General features: G+C 32.1%; 7 protein-coding genes across 8 annotated transcripts; 1 reads left to right on the forward strand and 6 right to left on the reverse strand.

Annotated features, from left to right (window-relative positions):
- Window positions 1–1,935: 1,935 nt before the first annotated feature.
- AT5G45840 (Leucine-rich repeat protein kinase family protein) lies at window positions 1,936–5,926 on the reverse strand (the record flags this gene model as incomplete). 2 transcript variants are annotated; one of them, NM_001344646.1, is made up of 14 exons in its annotated part: window positions 5,678–5,842; window positions 5,141–5,471; window positions 4,916–5,051; window positions 4,768–4,839; window positions 4,539–4,682; window positions 4,302–4,451; window positions 4,110–4,223; window positions 3,998–4,047; window positions 3,482–3,907; window positions 3,216–3,406; window positions 3,005–3,137; window positions 2,761–2,915; window positions 2,445–2,636; window positions 1,936–2,356 (listed from the first exon to the last, which is right to left on the reverse strand). In NM_001344646.1, exons 2-14 carry the CDS (start codon window positions 5,238–5,240, stop codon window positions 2,099–2,101), a joined length of 2,121 nt encoding a protein of 706 aa, NP_001318746.1. In that variant the 5' UTR covers window positions 5,241–5,471; window positions 5,678–5,842. The 2 variants fall into 2 exon arrangements, with proteins under 2 accessions (NP_001318746.1, NP_001318747.1); NM_001344647.1 differs by lacking the exon at window positions 4,110–4,223 and having other exon boundaries at window positions 2,099–2,356; window positions 5,678–5,926.
- A 1,838-nt stretch (window positions 5,927–7,764) lies between these two features.
- Window positions 7,765–9,680, reverse strand: AT5G45850 (hypothetical protein (DUF688)). Its single transcript, NM_123953.4, has 2 exons — window positions 8,159–9,680; window positions 7,765–8,058 (listed from the first exon to the last, which is right to left on the reverse strand). The coding sequence occupies exons 1-2, from the start codon at window positions 9,452–9,454 to the stop codon at window positions 8,017–8,019; spliced, it is 1,338 nt and encodes a 445-aa protein (NP_199397.2). The 5' UTR covers window positions 9,455–9,680; the 3' UTR covers window positions 7,765–8,016.
- Window positions 9,681–12,008: 2,328 nt separating this feature from the next.
- On the reverse strand, window positions 12,009–12,696 carry PYL11 (PYR1-like 11). Its single transcript, NM_123954.2, has one exon. The coding sequence runs from the start codon at window positions 12,603–12,605 to the stop codon at window positions 12,120–12,122; it is 486 nt and encodes a 161-aa protein (NP_199398.1). The 5' UTR covers window positions 12,606–12,696; the 3' UTR covers window positions 12,009–12,119.
- Window positions 12,697–14,416: 1,720 nt separating this feature from the next.
- Window positions 14,417–15,130, reverse strand: PYL12 (PYR1-like 12). The gene has a single exon (NM_123955.2). It carries the CDS (start codon window positions 15,060–15,062, stop codon window positions 14,583–14,585), a length of 480 nt encoding a protein of 159 aa, NP_199399.1. The 5' UTR covers window positions 15,063–15,130; the 3' UTR covers window positions 14,417–14,582.
- A 1,279-nt stretch (window positions 15,131–16,409) lies between these two features.
- On the reverse strand, window positions 16,410–16,952 carry SCRL27 (SCR-like 27). Its single transcript, NM_001036939.2, has 2 exons — window positions 16,864–16,952; window positions 16,410–16,690 (listed from the first exon to the last, which is right to left on the reverse strand). Exons 1-2 carry the CDS (start codon window positions 16,928–16,930, stop codon window positions 16,476–16,478), a joined length of 282 nt encoding a protein of 93 aa, NP_001032016.1. The 5' UTR covers window positions 16,931–16,952; the 3' UTR covers window positions 16,410–16,475.
- A 694-nt stretch (window positions 16,953–17,646) lies between these two features.
- Window positions 17,647–19,185, reverse strand: AT5G45880 (Pollen Ole e 1 allergen and extensin family protein). Its single transcript, NM_123956.4, has 2 exons — window positions 18,908–19,185; window positions 17,647–18,299 (listed from the first exon to the last, which is right to left on the reverse strand). Exons 1-2 carry the CDS (start codon window positions 19,083–19,085, stop codon window positions 17,953–17,955), a joined length of 525 nt encoding a protein of 174 aa, NP_568650.1. The 5' UTR covers window positions 19,086–19,185; the 3' UTR covers window positions 17,647–17,952.
- Window positions 19,186–21,257: 2,072 nt separating this feature from the next.
- SAG12 (senescence-associated gene 12) lies at window positions 21,258–22,982 on the forward strand. The gene is made up of 3 exons (NM_123957.3): window positions 21,258–21,772; window positions 22,045–22,305; window positions 22,453–22,982. The coding sequence occupies exons 1-3, from the start codon at window positions 21,319–21,321 to the stop codon at window positions 22,776–22,778; spliced, it is 1,041 nt and encodes a 346-aa protein (NP_568651.1). The 5' UTR covers window positions 21,258–21,318; the 3' UTR covers window positions 22,779–22,982.
- Window positions 22,983–23,066: the final 84 nt, after the last annotated feature.

Consider the following 23,066-nt stretch of genomic DNA (forward strand, 5'->3'; position numbering starts at 1 on the left):
ATTTTCTTCTTCTTCATTAATTATCTGAAAAAGAAAAGTAAAAACCCTTCCTGTAAGTTACGGAAGCCGACACACTCACAAACTAATATATCAATTCACATTGACCCGATATAGAAAAAACAAGATTTTACATGCATATATTATAGTATTAATTAGGATAAAACAAGAAGTGTTGTTCTTCTAAGTTCTAAATCGATCTAAGACTTACACGAGTAGATATGATACGACAACGTTCCTGGAATCAGAAATTCAGAATGGTGTTAAATGTTCCATGTGGCAATTTTACCTCTTTAAAGAGGAAAGAAATTGGAGATTAGATCATACAATTATCAACTTTTCATTCCTAGGATTCATCAATTAAAATATCAGTCTTTTAAATCACTGTGGTTAACAACTAATTCATTGGTATCACTTATTTGATGATTTTTTAATATTCACGATATGTTTTTTTTGTTACTGATATAAATGATTTTTTTGGATGTCCTGAGACAGCGGATTGTACAGTATGTTATATTTATATATATTTTCGTATAAATAATTATTATTCTTTGGGGATCAGAGACTTAAGAAGAGGTGTAGAATATCTTGGAAACGAGTTATCTCCAACTTTTGGACGTTTTTTGGTAAGTACTAAATTATTATAACGAGCTTCGTTAATTTACTTTTGTCTTTTACTACGGAGAAAATGATTAGAAAACTGGTTATATAGTAGTGAAAATTATTCACATGCATCAAATAGGAAGCGACAGAGAAAAAAAGACATATATATGGTGGATTTCAATATCAAAATAATATACAAAAGTTTGTTTAAAGGATGCAATAAAGAAAATTATTCAGTGTAGTGTAACTTGTGTACAAGGAAACCTTTGAGAGCCGTGAAAAAAAGAAGATGGAAATCTTCTACAAAAAATAATGCACCTCAAAATCACGAGGTCGAATCTTGAATATAATACCTGTTTTGGTTTTCCGAGGGAATTATGGACAAGCGGTCCACAATATCTTGATTAAGAACCAAATATTAACATCGTTATTATTGGTTCTATTTATAGCAGTGAATCAAACACGTATGAGGATAGTTCGACACGTACTACGCTAGTCTCGTCGTGTAACGTGCTTAATGAAAAAGTATGTCACGGTTGTCGTTAGTCGTTACCTTTAGGCTCAGGTTATGATGACATATGACCTTATCTTTTATTTATTTTTTATGATAACACAAGATCACTTAATGGGAATACTTTTTTTCAGAAAAAACATTCTGCTTAAAGCTGCATATATTGTAATCAAAGAGTTTTTCGAATAAATTTTACATTGATTCATAAAAGAAAAAACATTAACGGGTAATTTGCATTATCAATTGTCAATGCAAAAGTAACAACAACTAGTGTTTAAATCTTGCGGTTAGGTTTTTAGACCTTTGGCCACCTATCCGGTCATATATCTAATGGGTTTAATTCAATCTTATCTACCTCCTCTTACTTGGGTTAAAAATGTAGACAAGAATATATGTTTTTGAGAGAAACGTTTTTGGTATAGTAGTGGTGGTGATCTACTAGTATAGGTTCTTCTCATCTAAATGAGTTCGACTTCTCCTACTTAAAAATAGGTTTAATTTAAGCTGAAGCATGCACAAACAATTTGGTCTAAAACATGTAAATGTAGCCTACCTAATTCCATTGTTGTTAATTGAATAAATTAGTCTTACTTTTGTACTAACAAAAGATCATTTGCTACACAAGAAAAAAAAGACATGACTAAACAAAAAATACAAATTAAAAAATATCATAAAATGGGTTAAAAAGAAGCCGAAGTCAATATATAAACAACTTTTCATCACAAAATACGTACAATTATACGTAATAGGTATATGTATGATATATAGTATACAACAATTATACAAACACATCGTTATATCATCTGGATTCCAAATACACTATCAAAACCAAAACAAATTTAATAGAAAGAATTAAGAAGAAAAAAACAACTTTTGAACATTTATGAACGACGACGTTTACAGTAAACAGAGAGAGCAAGAGTGTGTGAACCTGTGACGACTCGAAGAGAAAGAGAGAGGAGGAGAGAGAATCGTTCTTGTTCATGGTTATGTAGCTTCAGAGGATAAGATCTCAAGCTCTGCCCACCAAAGAGGAGAGAGTCTTGGTGTTGCTTGTTCTTGAGATATGTTTATTACTTCTTTCAATTGTTGAACCACATATTTCATTTTTGGTCTTTGGCTTTCGTCAAGTTTCAGACAATGTCGTGCCACGTCACATATAGCTTCAAGTTCTTCTTCTTTATACGTTGTTAGTGTAGGATCAATCATATCTCTCAAATTATCATTCTCCAGATACTTTGACGCCTATTACAAATCCACAAAATGTATTACGTTAGTAATATAAGTTTAAGAAATATTGTGATTTGGTTTTGATTTTTGAGTTTTTTTTTACCCATTTTAGAATTGATCCTTCTTCTTCTGAATCTGAGAGCTTTCCAGAGATTATCTCAAGCATTAATACTCCAAAGCTATAGACATTAGTCTCTGGTTCAGGAGGTAATGGCAATAAAGATTGGTCTAAATCACCACTCATCGGTTTTCTCGGTTTACTCCCGGTTTGTCCGCTGAAAGGAACCTCTCCGACCTGCAAAACGAAGCATTATTTTACCACTAGGTCTTGTATTAAGAATCAAGAACACCAGTTTCTTGTTAAGCAAGAAAGAAATAACTACTAAAACAGTTTTCTTGTTAAGCAAGAAAGTAAGAACCTTTGCTGCGTAATCATCGGTTAAGTATATTGCTGATGAGACAAGTTTAGTGTGTGAGATTGGAGGATTGAGCTCGTGCATATATTGCAGACAATAAGCAGTTCCCATTATTATCCTCGTCCTCGCGTTCCAATCAAGATGCTCCATTTCCTTATCTGAACAAGAAGATATAGATTGGTTGGTGATAATCGTAATAAGCCTAACAAGATCTTGATGTAGAGGCATACTTATGTATATTACTAACCATGCAAATGTTCGAAAAGAGTTCCATTTGGAGCATATTCGAAAACCATCATCCTATTAAACGGTTCATCTTCTTCGCAATAACCAATCAGATTAATAAAGTTCTTATGGTTGACTCTTGACATTGTATCAATCTGCAAATATAAGCTCTCAAAACATGAGTCAAGTTTTGCGGTAAAAATGGTCGAAGAAAAACTGTTTATTTTAATTACCCTTCTGCGGTAAGTCATTTCCATAGCTCTTGTCCATTCCCTAGTTTCCAAAATGGCGGTTGAAGCAACCGCAATCTCAACGCCACTGGACAAAGTTCCTTTATAGACAGTGTAACCATCAAATGCTTCAATGATATTACTGAAATCTTCACAGGCTGTTTCTAGTTCAGACCGGTTTAGCTTAGGTACACCTGAAAACATTTCTCACATTAATGTTAAACCGAAAAGCAGAGCAAAAATCAGTTTGTTTTAACAAATATTTTTACCAGTAACAAAAGCTTTCTGCAATTGTCCACTCAAACCAGTCTTCCATGGACCTATACTCTTCACAGCTCTTTTCCGGAAGAAGAATATAACCGCTACTATTATCAGCATCGCTACGAAAGCAGCAACACCGATCACAACATACAACCAAACGTCCTTAAACCCTTTCGATTTTTCTTCGAATTTCCTCGGTGGATCACTAGCGATGGTGTTGTTGGTAGGTAGAGGAGGAGGAGAAGAAGGAGGGATCAATGGAGGTATTCTCTTCTTTGCATTAGTTAATGCTGGAAACGACCCGCTGCTTCGAGGAAACACTATAGTTATAATCTCAGGAGAAGGACTGGGCGTATCAGGCGCAGGCATAGCCGCTAAATTGCTTGTTTCCTCGAGTAACTCACGTCTTTTGAAGATACTAGTTTCGTTCTCACCTGCATAAAAAACAAAGGTATAAGATTGACAGTTATGAGTTTTGTGTGTTTCCAATTGCAGAGCTTGGAGTAGTAATCTTTTAGCCTTACTTGGGTGATAATTCACTACATAATTCTTCCCATGAGATTCTCTTCGCACCCTGTAGATACATAAAACATAGAAAATCAGTAACACATGAGGATTAAAACATACAAATCAGACCAAAAGTATTGAGAGATAAAAGAAAATGCTTTCATGTAATGTCTTGAAGTTGCTCTAATCCGCAATACGAATGCCTTTGCCTTGTTTCTTGTTATTAAACTTCTCCTTGAAACACTGTAAAAAAAATTCAAATTAAAAACAAGTTAACTCAAAGAAAAGTTTTCTCCATCCAAGGACTAAAACTTTTATTACCAGTATCCAAGTTTTCTATTGACACAGTCGAGGACATCAGCGGAAACCGAAGATAGCTCTCGATTCTTGTTCATCTGGACTTTATACAGCGATTGAAGTCTCAGGAACTTTACGGTCATAAAACCCGCAAATTTGTTACCAGAAAGCAACCTGGATCCACCAAAAAACAGAACAGTTTGTATCAACACATTGTTTTGGATTAAATCAAAAGCACTACTACAAGCCTTTAAAACTCACAAGTTTTCTGGTGTCAACACTTTATTTAGCTCGGGTGGAACTACTCCGTTTAAGTTATTATCTCGCAAATCCAAGAACTCTAATTTCGCGAAACTCGCAAATTCGTTTGGAATGTCACCAGAGAGTTTGTTCTTGGATAGTATTCTACAAGAAAATAAACAAGAATTGGTTTTAGTTTTTCTTATTCTTTCAAGAAACAGAGCAAAAATTTTAGTTGAAACAAACTTACAGAGATCTTAATTCACTCAATTGACTAAGCTCCGGAGCTAAAGTTCCTCCCAAAGAACAACCACTAAGATTCCTACAAAACAAAACCAATACACTCATTAGGTCTTGCAACAAGAATCACAAAGACAACAAAAGAAAACATTACTTACAGCATCTGCACTTTATTGTCGACACACGTAACACCAAACCAAGAACAGAAATGATCATGATCAGAAACATTCCAATTTGCAAGAGTTCCATGAGGATCAGAATCAACTCTTGCCCGGAATTTCAACAATACAAATCCTACAAACATTCAATAATACGTAATTCAAAAACCCTTTAAACAAAAACATTCAAAAGAACACAATGATAGAGATTTCAAAGTTGTTCACCTTCGGATTCGAGGGACAACGAAGAACGAGATTGAAGAGTAATGATCAAGAACATGAAGCAAGAGAATTGGAACCCAATTGGATTCCATCGACAACCCATTTTAGGTATACACCAATGCTATACAAAATCGCCAGATTTTTTCCTAAATGAACGAATATAAAAATACAAACTTCACAGAATCCTTGGTAGGAGAAGAACGACGAGGTTGATGATTGAACATTCAGGGTCTCTCATTGTTTCCAGTTTTGCAAACTCATAAAACCCTAAAAACAATGTTCATGTCCTAATGAGTCAACAACTCGTACGTTAATTCTCTTCTTCTTGTTAATCCTGGAAAAAAACAAATGCCAACAAGAAACAAACAAACATATATCAAAACTTTAACAACAAATGTATACCAATAATAATTAAACCAAAAAAATAAAGAATAAGAATAACCCTCTTGAAGAAGCAATATGAAGAAAACATGGAACCCACCAAACAAAAAAAAACATTTGTTTTCTCTTGATAAATGAAGAACATTGCAAAATAATTACCTCAAAGAAGAAACTTCTTCACCAAGAATTGGGTATAGGGTTTGAGAAATGAAAAATTAAATATAAAAAAAATCCCCAGAAAATAGAAAATGATTATAAAAAAACTTTTAAAAAGATAGAATTTCTGTTTAAAAACAAATATTGGATTGATATTTTCTGATTTCTTGTAGAACTTGCCCTTATTTTTACAGGATGATGATGATGAAGATGATGATCTCAGAGTTTTCTCTCTTCGACCATCTTTGGTCTCTCCAGGGCCAAAGGGTGGTGGGTTCTCTCTCCTTCCTCTCTCCTTCCTCTCTCTTTCCTTTTTCTTCCTCTTCTCTCTCTCTTTCTCTTGTCGAATCTTTTTTTCCTATTTTTTAATTCTTTTTTAACAATTTTTCCCCCACAAAACTGTCTCTGTTTTTTTATTTTTTTAAAAAAATATCCTATCAATGAGTAAGACCCTATTAACTTCCTTTAGATTTTCCATAATTATAGAAATGTTTGTATTCGCATAAATTAAACTATTAAAAAAACTAAGAAAATAAACAAGAAATTAGTTCATTATTTCGTCTTTTATTCCTTCCGTTGTTAAATAACGTGAACATATATATGGCGCGAAAGATTAGTAAAAAATTAATTAAGATATTTAACATTAATTCTAAATTAGAGTTGACTTGGAGCTGCGATGCCAATATACGACCGTTAAATATTACTTAGTGTGATGATCAACGGTGCTGTTTAGTGACGTGGCGAATATAATAAGGGAGGGAGGTTACATGAGATTATTATTAGTTTTCGAGTCATGTGCTCTATACAGTAGTAGTACATGTCACCCACTACTTTATATTTTAATCAATTTTTAATTGTGTAGTCAACCTTAATTAGTTTTTCCATATAATTATTGATTTGTTTATGAATTTTTTTTTTTTTTCTATATTGGTGTTATTAGTTGATGCTTCATCTAATATATGATTTAGACTTCTTTTTTTTTATAAATGAAAATTGTGGGCATTTGTTGGGCTTATTTAAAAAATATGATTTGATGTACTCTTAGTTGGGCTTTAATCTAAATAGAAGCCTAAATCATTCATAATTCATATCAGATTAGGTGAATACCCACATTATCTGTGGGTTTTTGTTTTGAAATTTGCTATATAAAAAATATTTTTATGGTTTTTGTTGTAATTTATGTGTGTTATTATGTAAATAATAAAGTCATATTCATTTTATATAGTTATGGTTTTTATAATTAGATTCATCTTTAACTCGAAATATCAATTATATGTTTTTTAAATATAATTATTTATATACCTAAGATCCTAGTATTTTTAATTATCATGAATTCATACAATAACTATATATGATGCATTGATACAATCGTATTTACTTATAATGTGGTTTGAAACTTGTCTAACTTGATTTTAAACAAACAATTTTTTTTATGTATTTTCTCTCCTCATCTACTATTTCAACTACATTATGATAGTAATTTAAGTACTCATTTTAAATCTTTCTTCTTCCATATAGTCATATAAGAGAGAGTTTTGTGTCTTGAATATTTTTAGTATGTCTAACATTTTAAAATGTCATTACATGAAAACATTTGCATGTCAATATGACCAATTTACCATAAGACACATAAATGAAAAGAAAGAAGACAATATGGTAAGTCATATTCATAAAACGTAATGATAAAAAAGATTCAAAAGAAAATTATTAAATTAATAAAAGATTAAGTAGCAAACATCTAACTTACAACACAATTAACCTTTTTAGGCATTATCGAGTAATGACTATTGATATAGAAACATTTAACGAAACAAGAAGAGTATAATAATAGTAATGATTGATACATTACCATGATTTTGTTTGTTTGTAAAAAATTAGCTAAGAATGAGATTAATAGAGGATTTAACAAAATAAATTTTTTATTTCTTTCAATTAAATTTTCTAATCTTTTAATTTAAATAATGTAGAAAGACACATATCATTTTTTTGTGATGATGATGTGACATCCAATAACATTAACATAATATCAATAACATTATATATTTATAATGATGTAAATTTATTAACATGAAATAATTTTAAAGGAATTCGTTCTAAATATTTAAACGAATACAATTTTCTCATACCAAATGTTTGGATCAAACACAATTTCTAAAACTGTCCGGATTGATGTTGATATTGTGTGAAAATAATGTGGCTATTTCAAACCTAACCCGATCCGGTCCGACACAGAATTTATCCGACATCATGATCTCATGTACAAAATACATATATGTGTACTAATAGATATTTATGTACCGGAAAAAAGGAAACTCTGTATGGAGTAAAAACGATTCCGGTTTTCAGAATTTGTGTTGACGAGTAGGATGAACAACAATAAGCCCCTGCACAATTGAACGTCATCCAAATTTATTGAAACCAAACATACCAAAAAGAGAAAGATTCTTAAGAGATTTCTTGAAACTCGGACCGATTAATACATACCTCTGAATAGCGAACATGATCATGGTGTGAATACGATGTTTTCACAATCGTCTCCCATTTTTTAGACTGAGAGTCAGTCTTTTTCTCCATATTCTTCTTAAAACGGGCTGCTTGACCGGAGACGACTACGGCGAATTGACCAGAGACGACGGAGGAGGTGGTCGAGCTTCTCGGAAGTGTCCGGCAAAGCCAAGACTCTGAAGGAGTTTTAGGCAATGGAGGTTGAGAAACAGAGAGATTCTCTGACCTGTTTTTGTTTCTGTTGCTCCTTCTCTTTACTTCTTCCACAAGAAACCTAATCTCTTGTCTCTGATTCTGATCGGTTGTTTGTTGCAACCTCGAATGATTTCTCGGGATCTGGAGTGTTTCTCTGGATTTAGGTAGAGAAATCCTGGAAATATCGTTTGAAAATCTTGGCGTTGCATCGATTTCTTGAGACTTACTCATAACCTTGCTTGATTTGAAGATTCTCGGTGATGTTGATTTCGTTTTGTAAACAGAATCTATCGATTTAGGGTTTATGATATTTTCCGATTTTACTCCAACATCCTGACATGTCTTGATCCGAGAGAGAACCGGGGTAAGAACATCCACTGAGTTCTTGGAACAGAACCATGGCAAGAACCCTAACTGACCTTTCTTGGAGTCATTTGAGTAAACTAATGCATCAATACCATCCACATGATTATGATCACAATGCTCCTCATCATCAACGTCGTTGTTCAAATCTTGATTAATTGCCATGGAGACTCTCTGTAGAGCAATGCTCTGTTTCTTCTTCTTCTCCGCTTTAACTCGAGAAGCTTCTTTCTTCATTTTCAAGGAGATTGCTTCCGCGGCTGGTAAAAATCTCGACATGATGAGATCACGATATTCAAGAATGACGTCATCTCTTGAAACATTACTCGATCTGTCTCCATCTCCATTATTCTCGAACTCACTTACTCCACTTGAGCTGCAATTAACAGAGAAACTTGCGGTTGAAGAAACCATTTCCATAGCTTTGATTAGGTCTGACTCTTCGACTAGGTTTTTTTTATCCTTTGGCTTTCCAGGTGTTTGTTCCCATTTGAAAGGAACTGACGATGGTTCCATTACATGCTCGAAACTCTGGTCTTGTAATAATCGAATCAGAATTTCATTCTCTGTTTCTTGACATGAATCTTTGATTTCTCTCCTTCTCGTCGTCATCGTCTTCTTCTTGGTGTTCTCTGATTCGTTTGGATCATCAGGTTTAGTCGGAACTCGCCTCACGGATAGGAATGGAGCATCTAAATTTAGTTTCTTCTCCTCCATTTTTGCTTCTGATAAAAATCCTTTCAAGAACTCTCTTTCACCCCAAAAAAAATAAACTTTAAAGAAGGTGTCAAGAATTAAGAAAGTGTAAAATGTATAAATGAAAAGGAATCTAAAGAGTTAGTGATGTTTTCTGTTTCTGCTTTGCTATATACAATCAGAGAAATAACACCATTTATTAGAAAACAAAAAAAATAAAGACGATTTAAAGAATCTACATAGGGAGGACCGAAAAATGAATGTTAGGGGAAGAGTCAGTCAATAAATAAAGTGTCTCAATGGTAAAATTTAGAATTATCGCAGTAAAAAGATAATTCAATTATGGTTTTGATAAAAAAAAATGGTGGTACGAAACGAAAGAATGGATGGAATGATAAATTTATTCAAATTAAAAATTAAAAGAAGAATAATAAAAAATAGGGATAAACATTAAAAATAAATAATAATAATAGATATAGTCACCTTTCTTACTGTTTCAGAACAATGGGGGGTACAAGATTTTTGTTTGAGAAAATATGACTTTCGAATTTCGATAGGATCAATTCAACTTTTGTTGTTGGACTGTTATGAGGTTGAGATTCTCGTGAACAACTCCATTGATGATTATTAATTAATTAACTAGTGTTATTTTATGTTGAATGGAATTCTAAACATGTATTGGAAATGAAATTTCGTTTTATAGTAAACGACATTGTTGATCATAAAACCGAAGTTTTGTTCAAAACAGAAAAATATCAAATTATTAAAAAAAAAATGTAAATTACTATGTTACTATTCAAAATTTAAATATTATCAATAAAATTTTCAATTTATGTCATACATTCACCTAATTAGGCGGGTCTTATCTAATATACAATACAATTCAATATACTTCAAAATTTTGGTTGTCCGGGTAATAAATTTTTAGAAGAAGATTTTGTAAAATGTGTATAGTTTTGATATTTTAACTATATATTAAAGCTAAATCAATTAAAAAACTATGAATTTTTTAAACAAGTTTACTTTTGATATTTTTTTATATATCAGGTCCAGACATCTACAAAATACTTGATTTTTTACTTTTGATAATATTCAATATTCAAATACTCTAAATTCCACAAAGCCGAAATTTAATTAGATCCAGATAATTACATCTTATTACAAATCTAAACACCCTAAAATTTCAAAAATATGTAAGTCATTTTCATTCTTGAGTAACCAATTCATAAATAATGTAAGACATGCTTTCGTTATTTTGAGGGCCACGCAACGTTTTTGATAATTCTTTTAGCTCTCTGCATAATGTCATACCATGCTATATTTATTCATCTTAAATCATGTCCAATCATTGTTATTGTTTTTAAAAAAAATCTCCAATCATTTTTTTTTCTTTTGCTAATATCCTATTTCCTGCTGTTATAAATAAACAGAATGTATGTATTTTTATATATTTTTCTTTTTTGCAACAACTAATTTTAATTAGATATTAATTAGGGTTTGATACAAACAGAATAGCCTCTTTTGGCAAAGCATCAACTTGACGATTTAGATTTCGAGATATGAAATTGAAAAGGTAATACGCGAAATTAGCTAAAAAATAAAGATAGGTTGTCATGTAGAATCTTGTAGAGATCCTTGTGATACAGCTTCAAATTGAGTACTTTGATAAGAATTTTCCAATCTGAAACAAAGAAGTAAATGGTAGAGGCCGATTCAGTTGTAACTCTCATCGCAACAAGAGTTGCCAAAGCTGAGGAGATCGGATGTAAGAGGCAGTGGAATTTCCTTTCAAAAGCTTCATAATGTATGTATATAGCTTATAGTATACAAGTAATTGTGCACGTTTTTTAGTGCAGTCGTTATTTATTGTCTCTTTCTTGGGCACTATATTTTAAAGTTAGAGGAAAATAAAAATAGTAACATATGGTCTATTTTAAAGGAAATCATGAAAGTATATTGGCAAACAAAAAAATCATCAAATACCTTTTGCTGTTCTAAAAACTACTCCCAAAAATAAACAAGGCGTACCTTCTTGTAATCAATAATGTGGACCTTAGATGCATCGAAACAAGGTGAAGAAGATAGCAAATTATTAATATTGTCATTTAATATAATTTATTAAATACCAAACTCTTCAAAACTGTCTGTAAATGTTCATTCAATTCACCAGCGGCAATTTTGTTTTTATGTAGAAAAAAAGGACCAACGTCTTAATGGAGTGTTTTTTTAAAAACTTTGGAGGCTTGGACCAAAAAAAAAAGTCACCGACCCCTACATTTAATGTACTAGACTATAGACTTTTAAATGTTGAGCATGTTTCATTAACCGGATAACAAAGAACCCTAAATTTGCGGAGGTGAAAAGGACAGGGTAGAACTAGTGATTGTCTTTCGCATGACAACTGCTCTTAGATATCGTGGAAGATCCATTGCCTATCATTCAAAAGCTCTGAGCCAACCAAGAATCTATTTCTAGATTTCTACCACATCAAAATTACAGAAACTTTTTTTTAAAATGAAATAAAAGAACAAACGTAAGATACTAACTAACTTACTAATAATTAAGTTACTAACAAATACTCCTTATATTTAATATTATACATATACTTACTTATTTCCCATCGACCATGACTATTGCTAGTTGAACCTGATTATAATTCTTAAAAACTAAAACTATAATCTAAAAATTACAACTTTAGATGAGCCACCCTCTCCGAGAGCTTAGCCAATGACTTAAGATTAAACCCAACGATTGTATCAGCAAAAGACGTCGTTTCCTCCTCACTATTTCCTTCCGGCACATCCACCACATAACTCTCCACCACCACCGTCTTCTCCTCCGTATCCGCCGCCACAAACGCCATCGTTTTCGACCGGTAATTAACCAAACGATGATCACCACCTATAATGCTAATCATCATCACATGAGACTCATCGTCAAGTTCATCTAATCTCTCTCGGCTGAACTCCGCTGGAAGACCGGAAACCACCGTCACTTCACGGACGGAGCCTTCTCCTCCATCGCCGGAGCTTAGATTGCACGTTTTCACGAATTGTTTGTAGGCTTGAGGGTTATCAAACCGACGTAGAATTGACCAAACTAGAGATAGTGGAGCATCTATAGTTTGTACTAGTGTGGAACCGCACGTATGATATTTTTGAGAAGTTTCCATTTGTGTATTGCTGTTTTTTTGACGAAATTGTCCTTTTATCGACCGTTGTTTTGTGTGACAGTATCTTCAAACCTTTTTGAAGCTTCCATGCATTAGTGTTCGAGTATTTATACGAGAAATATCTAAGAACAATGCCGACTAAAAAAAAATATGAGTTGTCATTTTTTGGTGTTTTCTGCAAAATATGAATGTAATATCAAGTAAGAAAAACTTTGTTGATTTGTATAACATAAGATGATAAAAAGAAGTTTAAAGTGTATATATATTTTAAAAGAATACATTGTAATATGCACATAAAACCAAAAAAATGCTTTAAAAGAAAGACTGATTAATCAGTGTAGGATGTGTAGCATATGGTGACAATATATAGGCATATGGCTACATATTTGTCCGTAAAATATATTTAAATAAATTGTAAACTTTAGAATGCACATTTGTTTTGTAACGTCATTGTAATGAAGAATGTATTTCGGTTAAATTTGGAGGGTTATGACATGGATTGTGGAAAAACTAGTGGCATGTAATAGATCCACGTTTTCGATTTCGTTCATACGAACCACACTTATTTACCACACATTTATAGACATTGTTTTTGTTGATAAAAACTTGACTAAATGAAAAAAAACAAACAAAAAAAAAACAAACAAGAACAGATGAGAGAGGGAAGGACATATCTTTAAACGCCAAGTTGAGAACAGGCCCAATGAGCCTACAGATTAAAGATCCATTTGAAGCCCAAAATAGCATCACTTACTCCTTCAGAAGGTAAAGATAATTGAACCGGAAACCGATAAGCTTAACCAAATTGTATTTCTGTTTAACTTTTATAGGGTCCCTTTTTCTTTTGTTAACAATTTGAAAAGGACCAAATAATTGAACCTTCGATCGTAATCGCAATCTCACATTTTCAAACTCTTATATTTTAATCTGATCAAAAATAAAAATAGACACACAATAAAATAAAGTTAAACAGAATAAAACGTTTACGAGTTCAGTCGATCAATATGATTAGAGATGAAAATAATTTCGGTAAGACTTTTGCATGCAATCTATCAAGATTCAAGGCCGTATTTTAGCATATGTAAGTAGGATAATCGAACAATCCTAATTTTGTTTAAGAAAATCTTAAGTAAATATGTATAAGTGAGGTTATTTTTTTTTTTAATTGTTTACCAACATATTAGCAAAATGTTTTTTAAATATTACCTTCAAGTAAAAATAGTTTGAAATGGCTCTTCATTCTACTAGTATGTAATTAGTTTCTTGTGAGAAAAAGTGTAAAAATAAGTAGAAGTTGAACAATTGAGCTACAGCCAAATATAACAGAATTTAAACTATTTTTCCTCTTTAAAAAGAAGCTGTTGGAGACGAAGGGTTAATTACATTAATTACCATTGTATTTCAACTTTTTGTATTTTTTTTTTGTGCAAGAAAAAAATGAATCATAAAATATACTTTTTATTTTATAAGCGAACTATGTTTAATTTCTTCACTTGCACATGCTAAAAGACGCTCTTTGGCATCAAGTTTCAACTGAGAAGGTATAAGACACTGAACGATCAGAGTCTGCTTTAGAAAGCTATTTCGCTGGACACGTTAGTACTCACAAGTCAATTCCTGTTACAACAACAAGAGTTTTAATCAAAAGAAAAAAAAATGATTTTAACTTTTTAACTTGAATGATTTCAAAATTTGGCTTATATCAATACATTTACAAAGGAGAGTTTAGAAATGGACTCAAACTAAAATTGTATATACTTTTGGGCAAACAGAATAATGACATTTAAGAAAGAAACTTAAACAATTATTTTTAATTTCACAAGACATATAAATACATAATTATACCTATATTATTCCCAGTTGAATAAGCATATTTTGCTAGTTGCTATATATCCAAAACCTCGTAAAAATGTAAGAGTTTTACTTTTAAATTCTAAAAACTAATACTATTATTACAATCCCACGACTTTTACAACTTTAAGTGAGCTCCATCATCTTCTCCGATAACTTAGCCAATGACCTAAGATTACACCCAACGATAGTATCAGCAAACAACGTAGTTTCTTCCTCAGTATTTCCTTCCGGCACATCCACCACATAACTCTCCACAACCACTGTCTTCTCCTCCTCCGCCGCCACAAACACCGTAGTTTTCGACTGGTAATTAACCAAACGATGATCACCACCAATAATGCTGATCACCATCACATGAGACTCATCGTCAAGTTCATCTAATCTTTCTAGGCTAAAACTCGCCGGAAGATCGGAAACCACCGTGACTTCACGGACAGAGCCTTCTCCTCCATCGCCGGAGCGTAGTTTACAAGTTTTTACGAAATGTTTAAATGTTTTTGGGTTATCAAATCGACGTAGGATCGACCATACTAGAGGTAACGGAGCATTGATAGTTTGTACTACTGTCGAACCGCATACATGCTGTTCTTGAGATGTTTTCATACGTGTTTGTTTGGTGTTTCACAATTTTGTTTTCCTACCGACAGTTGTGGTTGTTGTCTTCAAATATTTTACGTAGTGGCAAGTTTTTTTTAGTATTTATATATGAGAAAAATCTATAGGTCGACAAAAAGATGAGAAATATCTTTAGAACAAGGCCGACTGAAAGAAATACTAAAATTATGAAATTCTGAACGCATAACAAGTAACAACGAAAATTTATTTATATATTCTATATGACATTTAACTTTGGAATAAAATATTTAGTTTAAGTCCATTGTGATATTTTATACATGCACATAAATACCAAAATACTTTAACGGCCTGAGTAAGTATCAAACAGTGTAGCATAGCAAATTGTATACAAAATACTGTAAGGAACAATTTGCGGTTGTGGTTGGCGGGTTATATGACATGGACTGTGTTAAAAATAGTGGCAAATAATGGTTCCACGTTGGTTTACACGAATCACACTTATTAATCACACATTTATAGTGTATTATAAGAACCAAATAGTTGACAGATGTTAAAAGAAAAGAAAGTAGACAAAAAGGAAAGGAAACAAATAAGAACAGAGATGAGAAGTTAGAGATTAGAACTTAGACTTAATCCAAAATGGCAAGCTCAGAAAGAGGCCAGATGAGCCTAAAATTTATAGATCCATTTTAAGCCCAAACTAGCATCACTCTTTTACATTAGTTTTTAACCTTCAGGGTAGCCGATAATCGAACCAAAACCGATATAAAAATTAAACCAAAATGTGATTTCTGTTAATATAACTTTTCTTTTTCCATCTCCAAATTTAAATTCACGGATATAGACTAGCAAAAAGAGCCAAAATCACAATCACAATCTCACATTCTAAAATCTCTGACGATTTTGTTTCTTTAGTCAAAAGAAAAAAAAAATTATCGAAAAATTAATCAAGGAGACATTTACGAGTTTAGTCAATATAAGAAATTAAGTTGGTTTCAGCAAGACTTTTAATTGCAATCTACTATTGAGTTCTTATGAGAGATAATGTAAAGAAAGAAGAGGAAGTTTGAATAGTTAAATTAAATCGAATGTTATAGATTAAAAACTATTCCGGCTAGCTAGGTTTTAATCTATAGTTATATTTTTTCTGAAATGTATGATAAAGACTACAAGATCGTACGACATATAATTTGGCTTATATCAATACATATTTATAAAGAGTTTTAGAAATGGAGTAACCGGGAATGATTAATTCATGGCGTTGGAGATTAACTCCTTCAGACATGTTTCACAATAACATGGAAGGAAGTAAAAGGGTTCATCTTACTGGTTAGTTAAACCTTAAATAACATTTAATTTATTAATTTCTAGATAGATAAACTATGGTTCTGGAACTACATGAAATTTTTTTTAACATTTAAAAAAAAACTACATGAAAATTTAGCAAGGAGAATATGGAAATTTACATTTGCAAATACGTCTGCTATTGGGTGCATCATAAATGCCACACTCGCAATGAAAAGGGTATTCTTTGATTTTATTAAAGCCTCTTATGCAAGTTTTGTTTCCGTCCCACCCACAATTTTGTTCGAATACTTGTGCCTTTTCGCACACCTTCTTCACTCTCTTGGCCTTAGTCTCCACCGATTTCACCTCTATTCGTTTTTTATTTTTATCAATCATACATACACACAACAAAAATAATGTCAAAATTGTAAATAAAATGATTATTTAATATATAAAAATTGATAATGCAGTAAGTTTTTTTTTGTCTTTTAAACCGAGGATACTAATCTAAATCGAAAGAACAATAGTGTACATTACGTACCTCTCACGTGACTAAGAACACAAAATATGAGAACACAAGAAACCATGAACAAGGTAGTAGACTTCATGATTTAACAAAAATGGTAAAAGCTACTGTCTTTGTTACCTCTCTCTTGTAACAAGTGTGTTACTTCTCTTTAACGGAAACTGCCCACACCAAAAATAGTTATTTAAACTAAATTAGGGGAAAAGAAAAGGGACATGTAAGAAGATCAAGTCAACCAGATCTACAAAATTAGCTGTTTAATCTTAAAAGGAAAAATAATTGGATGGAGGAGCTTGTCTGCGTTCTGATTACAGGACATAATGGATGCAACATTTTCATAAATTTATTTTACACCTAACTTAAATTTAACAAAACTTCAAAAATTACCAATATGATAGCCAAGAAACGAGGAAAAGACAGCAATGTTACATTTGGAAGTTTGATAAACATTCAGAGGCTTTAGAGCATCCTCATTGGTGAACCACTTTTTTGAGTGTCTTGAAACTAAAGTATTTAATATTTTAATATTAAAAATGTTAAAAGAATATACATGGAGGGATGGGTCTTAATTCTTTAAATTCTTTTTAATTATAACATTAATTCATCTTTATATTTAAATACCCTATATTTTTATGATCAATGAGAATGATTTTAGAGGTTAAGTGACAAGAATATCCAAAAATATTATATCCCTTGTTAAGTTGTGTAATGTGTTATATACATATATATGAGCACATGCATGAATTATCAAGAGATATATATAAAAAATTAGAGGACTTGGGAGTCCGAGCAGATCTCTTTCCCTTCTAAATTTGGTTTTCGATCTAAATCCAATATTCAACAGTAAACTTCTACTCATTGATTTATTTTTTATTTTGTAATAAACTAATAGTAATATATAAGTTCCTCGATCGTGTGTAACCAAATTACATTCTTTTTACTATAGAACAACAAAATATCACTCACACATCAAATCAAACAAAACCAAAACGTGAAAAGGTAATTAATGATGATATTAATTCATTATATGGTTATAAACTTGATAAAGTTAAGCAAATAGAAAATCTCTCATGTTATATGTTTTTTTCTTTTTTTTCTTTTCGCTTAGAATGTTACGTCAGGGACAATACCAAGCTCCTTGAAAGCAGCAGGACAATCAGCCAATGGAGTCTGAACCATGAAACCGAGAGGGTTAACAATACGTGTCTCGTGGGAGACGATTCCGTCATTCGCCGTTAAACTGATCTTAGCGGCGTTACGTAAGTAAGCCTCTGTGCTGACATCACTGCAACCACTGTCTGGTGATTGGACCAAAACAAGCTCGCAAACTTCTTCCTCGTGGTCACCGGTTACTTCCATTTTGTAGCTTCCTGTTTTGTCGGTAACAGCTTCTTTGGTCAATGTTATGGTTCCGTTTGTTCTGCTCCTGCACTCCAACTTCACTTTCGCGCCTGCACAAACACAATTAAAAATGTAAAAAATAAGATAAAATAAATAGAAATTAGTTCAACTATAATTAGTTTGCTTGAGTGGATGGAATTTTTTTTTTGTGTGGATGGAAAATTTATCATGTGGATCAAGATCACGGATCAACTTTTAAGATGTCTGAAATTTTCGTCATTTTGTTATGACCATGGTAAATGTTTAAATGGAAAAATATTCGACAAGCTATAGACCTCAAGAATTTGTTTCGGTTAATTTATAATTTTATATATCCTTTTTGATCTAAGAGAAAAGGATATATTTTGGAAATTTGAATCTGATCAATGTTAATCTTAGAAGCTGATTTACGAAATATTTGAAAAAATGTAGTCAAGGACATTGCAATACTCTCATTCGAATTTAGAAACTGATATATTTATTTTATGACAGTGCTTGCATCCTCTAGGCTCTAACATGCAAGATAGTTTGCGTGCGCATGCATGTATGGCCATCTCAAAATGATAAGTTTTTTTATTAAACGAAAATATTCTCTTAAAAAGAAACGGTTGCACGTTGTAAATTAGCCATGCACACATACATGTGTAGAAACATAGATATACGTGCGTAAATATGTTACCTTCGAGGAATTTGCTGAGACGGGTAACGAATTGGACACGGCAAGTGTCACAGTAAACTGATCCTTGAATCTGGAAACGATCGAAGTCGTCAGCATCAGCGGCGGCGAAACCTGCCAGAGAAGACAAACACACGGCGGAGACGACAAAGAAAGAGAAGAAGATAGCTTTGGAAGCCATTTTTATTAGAGATTTTTGTTTTGTTTTTGGTCTTCTCTTCTTTTTGATATCTCTTTTTATATTCAAACAATAAGTTGAGATATGTTTGAGAAGAGGACAACTATTCTCGTGGAGCACCGAGTTTGTTTTATATTAGAAACCCGATTGTTATTTTTAGACTGAGACAAAAAAGTAAAATCGTTGATTGTTAAAATTTAAAATTAGTTTCATTACGTTTCGATAAAAAAATGATTAGTTTATCATAGCTTAATTATAGCATTGATTTCTAAATTTGTTTTTTGACCACCCTTTTTTCTCTCTTTGGTGTTTTCTTAACATTAGAAGAACCCATAACAATGTACGTTCAAATTAATTAAAAACAATATTTCCAAGTTTTATATACGAAACTTGTTTTTTTTAATGAAAACAGTTGAATAGTTGATTATGAATTAGTTAGATCAATACTCAATATATGATCAATGATGTATATATATGAACTCAGTTGTTATACAAGAAATGAAAATGCTATTTAAATACCGATCATGAAGTGTTAAAAAGTGTCAGAATATGACATGAAGCGTTTTGTCCTACCGGGTATTCGAGTTATAGGTTTGGATCTCTCAAGAATATTTTGGGCCATATTAGTTATATTTGGGCTTAAGCGTTTTGCAAAGAGACGAGGAAGAAAGATTGGGTCAAGTTAACAAAACAGAGACACTCGTATTAGTTGGTACTTTGGTAGCAAGTCGATTTATTTGCCAGTAAAAACTTGGTACACAACTGACAACTCGTATCGTTATTAGTTTGTACTTGGTACCTTTGGTTCAAGAAAAAGTTGATATAGTTAAATCAGTTGTGTTCATGAGGTGATTGTGATTTAATTTGTTGACTAGGGCGATTCCTTCACATCACAATAACAAAGTTTTATAGATTTTTTTTTTATAACATTTTTGCCACGCTTCGTAAAGTTTGGTATTTACACCGCATTTTTCCCTGTACAAGAATTCATATATTATTTATTTATATACTCCAGTTGACAATTATAAGTTTATAACGTTTTTACAATTATTTAAATACCATGTGAAGATCCAAGAATATGTCTTACTTCTTCTTTGTGTAAGAAAACTAACTATATCACTATAATAAAATAATTCTAATCATTATATTTGTAAATATGCAGTTATTTGTCAATTTTGAATTTAGTATTTTAGACGTTATCACTTCAGCCAAATATGATTTGGATTTAAGTCCAAAATGCAATTTCGTACGTATCCCTCTTGTCGTCTAATGATTATTTCAATATTTCTTATATTATCCCTAACTACAGAGCTACATTTATATTGTATTCTAATGACAGGGAAACTTTCATAGAGATTCAGATAGATGAAATTGGTGGGAAACATCATTGAACAGGAAACTTTTAGCAAATCATATCGATTTATCTACAAAAGAATACTTAGCGTAATGAAGTTCACTTGTTGTGAATGACTATGATTTGATCAAATTAGTTAATTTTGTCGAATCATTTTTCTTTTTGATTTGATTAAGCTTTTAACTTGCACGAATGGTTCTCTTGTGAATAAACAGAATCTTTGAATTCAAACTATTTGATTAGTGAAAAGACAAAAGAAGATTCCTTGTTTTTATGTGATTAGTGATTTTGATGCATGAAAGGTACCTACGTACTACAAGAAAAATAAACATGTACGTAACTACGTATCAGCATGTAAAAGTATTTTTTTCCAAATAATTTATACTCATGATAGATTTTTTTTTTTTGAAATGTCAATTAAAAATGCTTTCTTAAATATTAATTTTAATTAATTAAATAAGGAAATATATTTATGCAAAACATCATCAACACATATCCAACTTCGAAAATCTCTATAGTACACAAGTAGAGAAATTAAATTTTACTAGATACAAACTTCCTAATCATCAAATATAAATGTTTACAAAACTAATTAAACCCACCACTAAAATTAACTAAAAATCCGAGCAAAGTGAGTGAACAAGACTTGATTTCAGGTTGATGTAGGACTAAAATGGCTACGTATCAAACATCAACGATCATTTAGTTATGTATGAATGAATGTAGTCATTACTTGTAAAACAAAAATGCTTTGATTTGGATCAATCACTTCATGTGAACATTAGCAATTACATCAACCTTATTTTCACTATAAAACCCCATCTCAGTACCCTTCTGAAGTAATCAAATTAAGAGCAAAAGTCATTTAACTTTCCTAAAACAATGGCTTTAAAACATATGCAAATCTTTCTCTTCGTCGCTATATTTTCATCATTCTGTTTCTCCATCACTCTTTCTCGTCCACTCGACAATGAACTCATCATGCAAAAGAGGCACATCGAGTGGATGACTAAACACGGCCGTGTCTACGCGGATGTGAAGGAGGAAAACAATCGCTACGTTGTGTTCAAAAACAACGTCGAACGCATTGAACATTTAAATAGCATTCCTGCCGGAAGAACTTTCAAACTTGCGGTAAATCAGTTTGCTGATTTAACCAATGACGAATTTCGTTCCATGTACACTGGTTTCAAAGGTGTCTCGGCATTATCTAGCCAAAGCCAAACTAAAATGTCGCCGTTTAGGTACCAAAACGTTTCTTCTGGTGCTTTGCCGGTTTCTGTTGACTGGAGGAAGAAAGGAGCTGTGACCCCTATCAAGAATCAAGGCAGCTGCGGTATAACTCAAATCTTTATTCATATATATATAAGTGAAATCAAATTGAACCAACCGAAATTTATGTATTCAATCAATTTGAGTTAATTCATAGTGAACAAACCGATCCAAACCAAATCCATAGTGTAACTGACCGAATCGAATAACCATATTTTTATTAAATTTTTCTATGTTAAGTTATATATATTTTGTTTCATACCGTTTTATTGAGATATGTAGTTAGACACATGAAAATATTTATGATAGTGACACTAATGAGTGATGTTTTTGTAGGATGTTGTTGGGCGTTTTCAGCGGTTGCGGCTATTGAAGGAGCAACACAAATAAAGAAAGGGAAACTTATATCTTTGTCAGAACAACAGCTTGTTGATTGCGACACAAACGATTTTGGCTGCGAAGGCGGTTTAATGGATACTGCGTTTGAGCATATAAAAGCGACTGGCGGCTTGACAACTGAGTCAAATTATCCTTACAAAGGCGAAGACGCTACTTGCAATTCCAAAAAGACCAATCCAAAAGCAACTTCTATTACAGGTTCACTTTAGTTAAAGAGCTGGCATATAATAATTAAACAGATTAAACCGATTTTTAATCATATTATCCAAATTAATAAACATTACTATACTAGATAAAATTCATATTTTGAATCTTAAAAAGCTCATGTACGTTCACATATCATAGGTTATGAGGATGTCCCGGTTAATGATGAGCAAGCACTGATGAAGGCAGTGGCACACCAACCGGTTAGCGTTGGAATTGAAGGAGGTGGTTTTGATTTCCAATTCTATTCGTCTGGTGTGTTCACTGGAGAGTGCACTACGTATCTTGATCATGCAGTAACTGCGATTGGATACGGCGAATCTACTAACGGATCAAAGTATTGGATCATCAAGAATTCATGGGGAACAAAATGGGGAGAAAGTGGATATATGAGGATTCAAAAAGATGTCAAGGATAAACAAGGACTATGTGGTCTTGCCATGAAAGCTTCTTACCCAACTATATGAATTCAAAACCGTGTTAAGCTTTTAATTGTGTATGTTTGTGTGGGATTGATGTCTAAAAATAATTTGAATTGTTTTATGTAAAAAAATTGTATTTAGACTGTTGTATGCATTTTATGAAATTGTAAGCTTATGTAATGCAAAGGATTGATAATTTTCGAAATGTTTCTTTCAAATTTCAACGGTATTAGCTAGGGATAATTTGAAGCATATGCACAATCAAATTCCACCAAGTAAAAATGAAAATTTGTTAAAAAAATGAAGTTTGAAAACTCTTAACCATTTACTGAG

The sequence above is a fragment of the Arabidopsis thaliana genome, chromosome 5 (genome assembly GCF_000001735.4).
Source record: "Arabidopsis thaliana chromosome 5, partial sequence".
NCBI classification, from domain to species: Eukaryota; Viridiplantae; Streptophyta; class Magnoliopsida; order Brassicales; family Brassicaceae; genus Arabidopsis; species Arabidopsis thaliana.